At 40.5% G+C, this 13,361-nt stretch overlaps 1 protein-coding gene across 1 annotated transcript in view; it reads left to right on the top strand.

Annotated features, from left to right (window-relative positions):
• The window catches only part of PRIMA1 (proline rich membrane anchor 1), a 47,118-nt gene that overhangs the window by 21,568 nt on the left and 12,189 nt on the right, over nucleotides 1-13,361 (top strand). The window contains exon 3 of the mRNA XM_042813669.1: nucleotides 3,817-3,946. Within this exon, the coding sequence (XP_042669603.1) occupies nucleotides 3,817-3,946 (130 nt within the window). The remainder of the gene's footprint in view (nucleotides 1-3,816; nucleotides 3,947-13,361) is intronic.

The following is a 13,361-nucleotide window of genomic DNA, read 5'->3' as shown; positions in this document are numbered from 1 at the left end:
TCTCCAGCAACAGACACCCTCACCTCCACTGCCAACCCTTAAATGACATCTGGGAAGAGGAGGATTCTACTTCATCCATTCCAGTCACTCAGCTGCATTGCATGCACCTGAGCTCCCCTGGGTCGGCCCTGCCTTCCCACCAGGTGCCTAATCACTGTTTCAGGCTGTGACTTAGCATTTCCACTACACCTGGTATGCCTATTGCTAGCTAGACCTCTATGCATACAAATTCTTGCTATCTTAGCATTAGAGTTGAAGCTGCCATAATGCTGAGACTTGGAAACAAATTTAGTCAAAGAAAGTTATCATGTGAGATTTTCTGGTGCTTGAAGGGTTTGCAGGATGCCTTTACTCTCAGTGTACATTTTCATTAGTTTGTTATCTCAGAGTTGGTTCCAGCCACCCATAGTTGGTCTGAAATGGGTCTGTTGATTCATTGCGTTGATGCTGTCTTTATTTAGTCTTTGGTGCTGTTTGGAATAAGGGAAAGCACTGTCCCTCTAAAAGTAAACCTAACTGAAATTTGTACTTCCTGACTTTTAAGGTCAGAAGGAAAAAAGGCATTGTGCTCTTGAGGGCTTCCCAGTTAAATCTCTGATTGTTATTGAACAAATCTCTGCAGCTGGATTTGGACTTCTTTTAGGAGAAATGAACAGTCTACCTTAAACTAAATTTTTCAGTGAAATATTTCACCAGAGTTGATAGAGTTTTGAGCAGATAATTACCCCTAATGATAATAATTATCCTGTTTCTAATCTAAATATGCTTATCTCCATTTGTAGTGGAGTACATTCCTGAATGATTTACAAACTGTACCAGTGTCTATTCCTATATTTTGGGGATAAAAAAAAAAGAGTTGCTAAAAAACAAATTATCTCAGTAGCATAATACAGTTAGATTTTGGGGCATACCAGACCCCTGGCTTTTAGCTTAATTCATATGTTCCAAGCATGCTGTATAGCTTTATAGTTTCATAGCCTCAACATCAAATGTCATTCCAAAGTCTAAGGTTATCATACCAGCTGTAATACATGTATTTACCAAAACAGTACTCTCCTCAGAAAATATCTGGCTAGTTTGACAGTACGTGTTTTCTTAAATCTTTGCTGTTTAGCATCAGTGACTTATTTTAGTACTTCATTAATTGAATGAAATGTTCAATGTTTTAACAAGACTTCTGGCAGGATGACAGCCTGCAATTGCTTTGCTCAGGTTGCTTATCTTCAGAATGTCACAACTTTCCAACTACTTTCTACCCAGTGGTTTGTTCAGGGTGCAGAACAGCACCTTAGGGCCTAGGAGAAAACGAACATTTTCCTCAAGTTGCTTTGAAAATCACTTTCTCTGTTCAGCTGATCTTGAGACCAATGAAGAGCAGACAGGAATTAGTCAAATCAGGAGGTTGTTGTGCTCTGAGCAGCTGAAGCCAATCATGTGAGACCAGCACTGGATGCCAAGGAAGCAGATGTCAGCTCTTGGTAACCCCATAGTGATGATGCAGGAACTACCTTCACCCAGGGATGTCCTCCTTTCCTGAAACAGTACTGTGAATGACAGCAGCACATAGTTCATTGTTTCTTTATCAGATAAGGGAAAAGGTACGATTTAGTTCTGGAACAATATGCCTTTTCTGTTTTATAATAGATTTAGAAGAGGATGCACAAAGATGGAGGCCATGAGGGAGCAGTTCAGAGCTATGCACTCAGTGATGGAGACATCAGTGTCTTCCTAACACTGACAGCTGAGTGTGGGCCTCTCCAAGGGGCACTTCTCTGTGCCTCATACCTGATATATGGGGCATCCAGGTGGGCCAAGCTCTGGTTTCCCATACGTTCAAGAGGGTTAAAGCAGTTCTGCTCTTCCTCAGAGGGTAATTATGGAAAGAAATGCATTAAAGATGAATGTATCACAGTAATGAGGGCAGTATAAATGCACACTGAGGAAGGTAAAAGCAACCACACAACCAGAAGCTTATTGGGAATAGTGGACATTTCTAAGGTTACTTAGCATTGCAATAATAAGCATAGAAATATAACATAATTTTTAAAGCTGTATAAAATCACCAGCAACTAATAAACAGGCTTTGATGACTTCCAGAGTTGTTTCTCATGTTTTTCTGAGTGCCTGGTCTGGACCAGTGAGGAAAGGAATGGAGCTGGGTGAATTAAGGGTCATCTCCACATTTGCAATTCTTATTTCCTGTCTTTAATAGCTACATTTAAGTTGTCAGGAGTTATTTTCACTATTCCATTCCAAATGTATCTGTTTATTCTCCATGTAAAAATACTGTGATAAAGCACCAAGGAGCACGTGCTACTCAAGCAGGTAACAGGTGTTGCTTTAGGCCCTTTCTTTGCCATTTGTTACTCTCATTTATCGTGCAGAAGAACAACCCAACCTGGTTTCACGATCTTGGTTTACTCTATGACTAGGTTGGTTAATCCTGCCTTGGAAGAAGAATAGGAACTAGGTACGAAGGACCCTACCAGTCCTATTCTGTATGATTGTATCATATGCATATACATTTCATTTGATTTCAGTGGAACCATTTCTGTTCCTTGGGTCAATATCAGAGGGGTAGAGTTGGCCCTGAGTATGTATACCCCTGTGTGCCAGCGTATTCTTATCTTTGAAATGCTCTCTGTTCTGGAATGTTAAAAAGATAACAATATTTAAATCGTTCATAAAATATCAGGTTATATCAGAATACAATACATAATTCCATCCCCCCCAGTGGAAACTAACTCTGCAGCATCACAGTAAGAAAGTAAAAATTTATTTGCTGAAATGGTTTGGAAGTAGACTGTCAGAAGTGGAACCAGGAGCCGTTAGTTCTACAACTTACTTGATTTCTCAGCTTCCTTTTGCTATATTTGGTTATTTCCTCTACTTAGCTGAAAATGCAGATTTAGTTATTCCCATTAACTGAATCATTTTTGAACTTCGTTTAGAAGGACTCAACATCTCATGATAGTTATGTGGTTGAGTATACTGAGGAAAGGGTCTCTTCCCCCTTTGCAATAACAAGTGTTGCTCATGGCATTGTCTACTGCTCACCATCCTTCAAGGAAAAGGTGTCCCAGAAAGTATGAGAAAAAGAGTTTGGCCCTGAGGAAAAAGATTTGAGCTAAGTGCCACCAGTAGTACTTCCGATTCAAAGTGTTGCTTGTCTTGAGTAGCATTAAACACGCAATTCTAGCCCTAAATTGAATAAGAAAAATGTAATAACAATTGCTTGCTTTCATGAGTTAGCATTTGTTATTGTAAACATTTCTTAACATTTGGGATGCATAACAGGGAAGAAGTTTGGCAGCCACAGTCCTCTATGAGCAATTAATAAATGCAATGAAATTCCTGTTTTTTTAAAACCTATTCCCCTTCCTTTCTCCAAGGTTACAATGATAGCAGCTGCGATACTGATTGGTACACACTGCTACTGCTCCCTTATAAACCTCCCCTAATGTGATTTGAAAGCCTGTCCTTATCAGCATGACGTCTGCTGCTGATGTACAGAAGATGACAATCTTGGAGGAGGGGAGAGGTTTCCTGCAGGTAGAGGTTTCTCCTCTGTGCTGAACACTGTGGATAGCAACGACACACAAGAACTTGGTCATCTGGAAACCATGACAGAAATATCTTGTACCAAACAGGGGGATTGACTGGGAGAAAAATATAAACTGTCCTAAATGTGAGGCAGCCTCTTTGTATGAATCTGTGGCCCTGGCATTGTGCTACTGTATGAGTAACTAAAATGGATCTGACTATATTCAGCTTATGCGAGAGAATTCATGTATTTTTCCACATTCTTTATTACAGCTCCCAAGTCTACTTTCTGCCCCACTGAAGAGACCTGGTGGCCAGGCCTGGTTATTATCATTGCAGTATGCTGTGCCACACTAGTGTTCCTCTTTGTAGTTGTCATCATTTGCTACAAAGCCATAAAAAGGTAAGGCTACAGATGCTTTTAATGTGCTTAGAGCAGTGTAATCCTACAAAAGCTGACCCAAGACTTGGCTTGGTTTTCTTCAAATGCATCCTAAGGGCAAAATGCAGACTGAGGTACTCTATGGTCAATGTGTGTTTTTATTGGAAAATTAATTTATGTACTGTCTGTGTAAAGGATGAAGTTCAATTCACAGCCATGGGCTTGAGAAGAGGAAAAGTTAGAAATGGGACAAAATCACAATGTTTGGGTTAATGTCAGCTTCCCCAAAGTTAAAATGCTGCAGGATGCTGAATAATGTCAATAAGCTTTCAATTCAAAATGTATATGTGGGATGTGAGATTTTTGGCCCAGACCCATTGCTAAGTGCAACATTTCAAATTGATACAAGCTCCTATAACCTAAACTATAGGGTAATTTGTGTAATTTTTCATTTGGAGACTCAACTTCTGACTTATTCTTGATTATTCTCTTTTTTTTTTTCTTGCTTCAATCTACATAATCAAAATCAAGATTTACTTCTTTTAATTTAAAAGCCCATGTGAAGCCTATGTACAATACTGTGTGTAGTAACCATCTCAGCTCCTCTGCCACTGGCTTTGTGACAGATGTGTGCTTGTTGAGACTCCAGGCAGTTAGATAGCTTTAACATCAGTTACACAGAAAAATGGGATGGGAGATCAACTCTTTAAAAAAAATTTCAACTTTCCAAAGTTGGAAAAAAGTCAAAACTTGAAAGTTTCTATATGAAAGCACTGACTGTGAGTCCAATACGTGGATTTAGAAAAGAAAGTGCCTTCTGGGAAACTGCATTCCCACAGTGGATGGAGTTTCTTTGAGGACGCCTCACGGTTGGGTTTTCATCGTGTCACTATTTCGTAATGTAGGTGTCTCAGGCAGGAACTGTACTGCAGCTGGGTCATTCGGCTCACCACAGAGAATACAATAATCATAACTCTCATGAGATGCTGCAGTGACATCTGAATCACAATTTGGAAAAGTGATGTTTTTTCCAGCTTTGGAATGTTTGAGGGATCTGTCTAAGGTGGGAAGAAAAAAAAAAAAAAAAAACAACAGGAAAAGAAAATAATTTTCATGAAAAAGTTATTTGTGTGCAAGGCAACTGCAAGACTTTTGATGAGCCCCAACAGGGATATCACAATGGTAGAGCATTGTGGGTACCTTCTGGTTGCCTGAAAAATTTATGCAGGATTTGGATGATGGTATATCCAAGAGTACCAAAAAGGGAGAATTCAGACAAGAAAACAGAAATCTGTATCTACTACCTTATTAAATTGATATATTTGCTATTCTAGTATAGCTTAAATGAATGGTTATTAGTTTTGAGGAGCTAGAAAGCTTTCACTCTGTCTACTGCACTTTAAAAAAAATCATCCGTGGAGGACTGAAACCAGAGTCCAGTTGGATGGGTAACCCAGGAAAATTTCTTGCTTGTAGTTCATAATCTATGTTGGTCTGTTCACAGGGGACAAATCCAACTCCCTATGGAAAGTTGTATTTTTTTCAACAGCTATTGCATTTGTCTGCTTAATGTCAAATTATGAATGATTTCTGTCAAGGCTGCAAAATATGCCAATGGAAGCAGTAACTCTCCAGGACAATGTGAGCTTAGCAAAAAAAATGCTCTTCAGATCTGCTCTCTGCTGCTGCTAGATGGAAAATATAGAAAAGAAATTTAATCAGACAAATTTAGAGCTGCCTGGAAAAGGCTATGGGAGTTCACATAAACAACTCTCTTGTGTCTCATGTCAGTGAAGGGTAATGCAGATGCTTGATGAAGACACCAGTTATTTGTCAGTTGTGAGAATATTAACATACAAGTCTGCAGCTTGAACTGGCATTAGGCTCAGAGAAAAGTGAAAATTCTTCTTTTATCTTATTGTTGACATTTACAGTGTTGACAAATGCTTAGCTGAAAACTGCTCAGCTGTGGGATGGATGGCTATAAAGAAAAATCTTATTAATTATATTTTTTACAGAGTAACTAGAGCATTGCTTTTCATCAATGAGTCCTTTCTTAAACAACTGTTAAACAGATGCCTTGAAGTGCCTGGCAGCGTCCCTCAGTAGCTCAAGTTCCTTGATCTATTGTAAAGGCTATCTATCGATAAGTCCTGAGAAATAAGATAAGTCACTACACAAGAGGAGCATCTCTGCCTTCAACACAGAGTATTATCACATATCGTTGAGCTGAATTGGTTTTACCTAGTGTGAGAAATCCTTCACTCTATTTTTTTGCTGGGAGGTAGAGCTGGCTAAGGAAGGAAGGAGGATATTAATCTGAGTGACACTGAAGCTGAATCCCTTCAGTGTGCTCCATCATGCTCTGTACCTGTGCTTTGCCCCATCCTTTCTTACAAGTCCATCACATCAGCTCTCACATTCAATCCCCCCAGACCCTTATTTCTTTGCAGTTCCAGGAAGTGCGATGTTTGTCATTGCAGTGTCTCTGGCAGATATGGCTCCCACTGCTCCCAGGGCAGCATGTTGTCTGGTTGCTTATCATACTCTCATCTCCTTCAAATGTGATCCCTTTCAGACTCTCCTCCTTCAACTGTATCTAGGTTGGGGTATAGGCATGACATGGCATAACCCTTTTTGTCCGAGGAAAGGCCCATATAGTTTCTCTCTATGTAGAAACAAGAAACCAGATGGAAGATCCCACCCTTGCCCATGCTGAATCTTTCTTAGCTCAGGATGAGGATAATACAGTGGGTCACCACTGAACAGCATCCCTTCCTTCTTTGTGCCACATCAGGCATGTCTGCAAGTTACGAAGTTGGCAAAGCTTCATTTCGCTGCCACCATTTAGCTGATGGTTGAGGTGGCAGCAAGGGGGACCAGGAGAATGGCAAAGCTTGCTAGGAAGGAACTATTTACAATGCCCATCATGAGCTGACTCTTGAGACCCTTTCCTGCTTAGTTTCCTCACTCTGAGACAGATATCAAACCATTTGCCTACATCTCACAGACGTCAGCTAGGTTCAACACCTGCTGTCTGACTATCAGTAAATGCAAAAGTGGCAAGGATTATTATCCAAATACATGCTCTGTAAAACATTGTGTATCGCCTTCCACAATTCTTAGACAGGAATTTTCTGCCTCTTCCTGGAAGAGCTGGGAAAGGTCCACATCTTCATGTTTGGAAACTCTCTCCGATGGGAGCCTAAGGTGCAGCAGAAACTGAAAGCACCAGTAAGCATGAAAACTGGCTTGCCAGCAAGCAGCAGATGGTTCAAAATCTTTTTTGGAGCCTACAGGAACTACATTTAAAATTCTCACAAGCTGATCAGCTAAAAAAGAAATAAACTGAAATAATAATACCAAGAAGAAACTGAACACAAGCTGCTTATAAGGTACATTTACCCGTGGGCAAAACTCATACTATCAGCCAATCTGAATTAAACTACAGTAAACATATATGGTGTGTATCTCTCAGTGACAAATCCTTAAGTATTATGTATTATGTACTGCAAGGAGCATAACCGAACTAACTTGATAGCTTGATTCCATATTTCTCTGCTTAATAGTCTTCCAAATGAAGTGGGATTTATTGCTTGGCCATCAACAATATCTGTATCCTACTTAGCCTAAAACATGAGGCTCATCTTAATTAGCAATATAAGCACTAAAGAGATGCTGAAGAGTGAAATAATAACAAGTATCTGATTGTAGGGTATAGCAACTGTTTAATGTCTTAGCAGAAGAGTACAGGCAGAGATTTATTTGCATGGAGCTTGATTCTGTTGTACTAATCCTTCACTTTCAGAAGAATCAAATTTAAAGTGGAAAGAAAAAGTAGAAAAATGCTATTGCACTGAAGTTAAAATCTACAGTTTCAAAGGGCCAGACCCAATCCAATTCTCTTGTATCTGCTTTTCTGCTACAAGAAGACAGGGAGTACCTGTTTGTAAGGTATCATAACTCAGCTCTACTTTTATTTGCTCTGTATAAAATATTTCACCTGAGTTTTCCTTTCAGTAGGCTAGAGTTTGGCTTATCAAAAGTTTTTGGCACTTAGCCATTTTTGTCATGAAATACAACCTAGTGAATTGTTGCTTATTTGTATGAAATAACTAGTGAAACCAAGCCAGCCTGTTGTTATCTCCATCCCCACATCTCTCTGGAAATATTAAATTCTCTCATATGAAATGCTCATAAGAAATGCTGAAATCCACTCGTTTGTTTTCTGGTGCACAAGGGAACTAATACCAAAATATTTAGATCAGCTTTAATACTCAGCACTGCCAGATATATTAAACTCTTGGGAAGATACCTATGGAGCAGTTCTAGATTTCTGCAGCTGCACAGATGACCTTTGTCAATCATTTGAAGAGACTGTATTGTGCTACTGTGTGGTTGTATGCTTGATGATGGCAAACCCAGTTTTGCAGTAGAGGAACAGCTATTCTCTTTGGTTACAATGACAGAAGGATATTTCCTCTTTAAAAAAAAAAAAAATCTGAATTTTCTCTTAAGAAACTTTCACAAAGAATATTAGAAAAGAATCTAAGGATTGGCTGGATCTGTTGCACTTTGTTCAGGCAGCCATCAGTGTCTGTGACACCTTTTGTCTGCAGATTTCTAGAATAGGCATAACCACAAGGCAGAACTCAGACTCATTTAGGTAGTAGGAATTCTCATTTCAGAGGGTAAAGATAGCACTCTCAAAGTCAGGGATTTCTGTAACACTTTGCATGTCTGAATGAGTAACCAAATATGTAGTTCCAAATCTGGACTACCTCCAGGTGTTTCTCCAGCATTTTATCCCTCTAAAAACCTGATGCCCTTTCCCTGGAGCATACTCACCAAGAAGTAAAACCAGGAGGTCCACAGACAATTAGCACAGGCTGGAGGGAGCAAGGCCATCTCAGTATTACATGGTTTCTTGACTGGTCTTGGGCAATGCACCATGAATACAAGCAGCTCTATCAAATCTTAATCTGGCTTAAATCAGTGCAGCTTCAAAAAACAATCAGTGGAGCTCTCTTTTCTCTTAATCAGCTCTGGAGGTGGCTGCCTCCTGAGCTTTTCTCAACATATCCTTACCATGTAAGTACCTGAAGCATGGTAAGACAGTAAGACTGAACTGAAGTGGGAAGTAAACACAGCAAAGAAGATTAATGAGAGAATTTTTGTAAATAAACAGCTGAAATGGAGGAGAAAGGGATCAGCATTTTGTAATCCTGTTTCTGCAGCTCAGTGGTGTGTCAATGCCTTACTATGAGGCATTTATATAAAAGGGGAAAACAAATCTCTGGTTGTCTATATAAAACTATGATACTGAGCCATCTCTCCAGTCTCAAAGCAAAGAGCAAAGCTGAGCACCCAGGTCTCTGTGCTAGCTGATGCATAGGCCTTGTAACCTGGCAGGAGATGTTTAGAATCTTTTTCAATACATGAAAAGCCTGTACTTAGTTTCCCCAGAACATCCATATCATCTGAGATGGCCTGTGAGCTTCTCAGTGTGCCTAGGGATATGACTCATTGGTTCTGCAGAATTCTAGGACAAATACCTCTGTGCTCACAGTACCACAGGTTTTGCTGACAAAGAGCCCTCTTGCTAAGTCAGCAAAGAGAACAGCCTGATGATAGCAAAGTCTAACATAATATACCTTCTACTCAATACTCGAACTTTGTCAAGCCTCAACAGGTTTGTACATGTCTTGTAGCCTGAGAGAATTGTACCATAAATGCCTACACATACAATTCTTTACATAGGTAGTGAGTTCACCTTCAAATAATAATTAAATAGGAGAAAACATTGTACTGAAATAAAATGACAGGTCATATTTACACTGTTTTAAAATTCATTGCTGAGGTGTTTTCTAGAGTACTCAGCATTGCCCTGTGATTTATGGACCCTGTGTACTGCAAGGTCTAGTTTCAGTAGTTGGAACAGGCTTCAGGAGGTTGACTTTTAACAAAATGAGGCAGGTGCTTGCAAAGGGAAAACACCAAGCAGAGGCAGGAGCTATAGTGAGCCACTGTGTGTGTCCTACTGGACAGATCACAGCCCTCTGTTTCTCAATTTGTACTGCTTGCACTCCCAAAAAGAAGGCGCTATATAGCCCCTTCTTCTATAGCCATATAGCTGTCTCTTATGAGAAGTACTGAGATAAACCAGTCTAGTCCAAAATCATTATTAATTGCAACAAAACAGTGTTTTTCAATATGACAAGACAGAAGAATGGTCTAATCTACATGGTTGCTATCAAGTGGATATCTACAGCATGACTGATGACCTGCCATTTTTCTGTTTTCTGCTGCAGATTAGGCTAGCACATCAAATGGGCAGAAATCCTGCACCAGGTGAAAGTATTTTACCATTACTGCCTCAGCACAACTCAGCTACATGTGGATTTCACCTGTGTGATGCTCATGTTAATCTAGTTGTACTAGCTGAAATATTGCCAAAATGTACCCAGCACAAGTCAAAGATACAGTCAGACACTGGAGGTCTAGAATGGAAGATTTGCCAATTTGAATGATTTTTAAATGATTTTTTATTACATGTCATTTTTCTTGAAGCTGCAGCTTCTGAAGTAATACGTATAAATATGAGATTAGGGTTTAAGATGGGATTTTCATCTCTTCACCCATTCTTTTCACCTATAATTCTTAAAATGGACTTTAAATTCAAGACTCCCTTATATTCAAAACTCCACAAGGCAAAGAAATAAATTTCTATTCCTTAGAAATTCATTTGATTTTTAAACTTCTGCAAGCTGACATGAGGGCTCTTGTGGTTGACCCTGCAGATGAAAAATCACAGCTGTGTCTGAGATGTGTCTGGTACAGTGTGCTGGTACACCTATGGAAAGTTTTTGTTTGGGTTATCTAGGGTACTTGTGGTTCTGTGTTTGTTACAGCCTGCAAAAACCCAGCAGTAGCACACTGGGATGCCCAGAACAATCTGTTTTATGAAGCAGAGGAAACTGTACCCCTGGCGCTAGGATAGGAATCAATTACTCCATCACTGTACCACACAGAAATTCCCTCTACACTCAGAGAATCCCCTGGAAACCTGCTGTGTGCATTTATCATTCCCTGTCCTTTTCCACAGAGGATTTGCAGTGCATCTGGAGTCAGAGCAGTGGAGCCTGATTTCTCCAGTGTAGGAACAGCTGCAGTTCCCTGTGGGCTCAGCAGACAGAGAGGATTTGCAGGACTTCTAAAACCCAATAATTTAGAAAGAGAAAGCCAGAGAAGTATGGGCCTGATTCATCACTGTCAGCCTGTGTTTCTTTCCAGCTATTTCTACTGAATTTCAAGTCATATCTAGTTGTCTCTAGCCAAATTCTTGGTTTTTGCCCTCACTGCTGGTACTCACCCTCTTGCCACAGCATGAAAAGAGCCAAAACAGCCAGGATTGAACCCAGTCACATGCATGAGTACCCTGCTTCCAGCAGTTCCTCTGCGAGTCCAGTGCTGTCCCTGGTAGGCTTTGTCTGGACCTGATTTGTTCTGCACTGGAGCTACCACATGCTAGTCCTGCCCATGGAGGAGGAAGGCACCAGTTCTTCCCATCACTTTCATCCAAGCTGTTGACTCCCGTAGGAGCATTAAGGCTTCACAGAAGGATCTTGACAAGTTACAGGCTGGGCAGTCACCAAGTGCATGAAGTCTAATCAACATAGAATTGCTTGGGCAATTGATGTTAAAGATCTTCAAGTCCAACCACAGCCTAACCATACTACCCTAACTCTAACAACTCTTTGCTAAATCATGTCCCTGAGCACCACATCTAAATGCTTTTTAAGCACATTCAGGGTCTCAACTCAATTACCACAACTACCACCCACCAGCCTACTCCAGTGCCTAACAACCCTTTCTGTAAAGAAGTTTTTCCTGATATCCAACCTAAATTTACCCTGCAACTTGAGGCCATACAAGAGGCCATACAACTTGAGGCATAGCAAGAGGCAGTGCCAGATTCTGCACCTAATCTGATTTCTGCTCAACTATCCTTTCTTCTCTGCACCCCAGTACTACATATTTATAAAGCTCCTGGGTTGCTAAGCAGCACTCAGCTCCCACTTTGAGAGAGCCTTGCTGAAAAGGCAAGATGTGCTGTAGGTCAGTGTGAGAGAAGATGACACTTGCTGGGTGGTCATGCTCAGCCACATGTTTGCCTCATTCCTCAATTGTTTCCTCAGTCAGCGGGTGTGTGATTATCCCCTTCAGTACCATCAGGCTGGAGAACATGCTTCCAGATTGTCTGGCTTTGAGAGTTGTTGGCTAAATATCTATGCTAGAAGGCATTTTTGAAGATGGCCTGTTCTAGGAGTATCCCTGCATCTCTTACCCTAACTAAAGCCGGGTAGTGAAGTGCAAACAGAGGAATGAAGGGTCTGGTCTCATCTGTTTACAAGTCAATAATAGGAAAATAAGGTGGTTCCTTTTCTTGCCTTTGCCTTAAAACATTCTTGCAAAGAGGCTCCAGATGGAGAAATTATGCAGTGCCTTCTCGAGTTCTTCTTTCTGAGGCTGTGGCACAAAACATTGTGAAAGACGTTAATACTCCCAAGCAGTGATAAGTGTGTGCTAATCTGGCTCTTCCCTTCAGTTGCTCTTAACTCTGAGAGCCCTGTGGTCTTCTGAACATGGAGACAGGCTGAATTGAATCCTTCCTTAGTTACAATTAGCTGAACCTACTTAGCTCCCAAACTACATAAATCCAAATCTTTGTGCCATACATCAAGGTGCACTGGACTTGCTGCTTGCTCTGCCTCCCTACAGACTTGCCCAGTTGCACACCTGGAGCATGGGAAAGATGGGACCACTGTGTAGAGTCAGCTCATGGCAGGTGTGCATTTTTCTTGCAAAGAGAAGGATCTGGCTTTGCAGAGTTTTCTCTGTGACTGGAGAAATTCAGGAGCAGCTGCTTGGAAATCAGTGGTTTTACTCTAACTGGTAACAGAGACAGATTGCCTCAAATGCAAAGTGATACAGAAAGCTGCAGGTCTGTTTATTTTACAAATTTTAGCTTTCTTCTCATCTCCTTGCATTTATTTGTCCTATAGTCTTCTGTTAGAGACATTTCTGTACTAGAAAATAAGCAGAGAATTTTGTTTCACCTGCACAGAATGCATCTGTTTAAATAATTATGTGAAACTCTACTCAAATTATTAGTTGATATAGCAGTGGCCTTGCTCTTCTGTCTGCTTGCTGCCTATCTTTTCAAGGGATCAAATAGCACGTAACTATATGCAGATAACCATCTGCATTCAGCAAAAAATCTGGGCACAAAGTAGCATGGATCAACTTTGTTTTGGGGGTGGAAAAGTCCAGTGCCTAGAATGGCAATATCTATAATTGCCTGGGTGGTGAGAGACATAATGTCCTTCAGAGATTGTGAGAGAGCAATGGAGAGTAGCGGTTGCTCCCTGTTCCA

Source organism: Centrocercus urophasianus, unplaced genomic scaffold (genome assembly GCF_019232065.1).
Source record: "Centrocercus urophasianus isolate 14NV4802_14NV808 unplaced genomic scaffold, USGS_Curo_1.0 seq_14, whole genome shotgun sequence".
NCBI lineage: Eukaryota > Metazoa > Chordata > Aves > Galliformes > Phasianidae > Centrocercus > Centrocercus urophasianus.
This window is presented reverse-complemented; position numbering and strand designations above follow the sequence as displayed.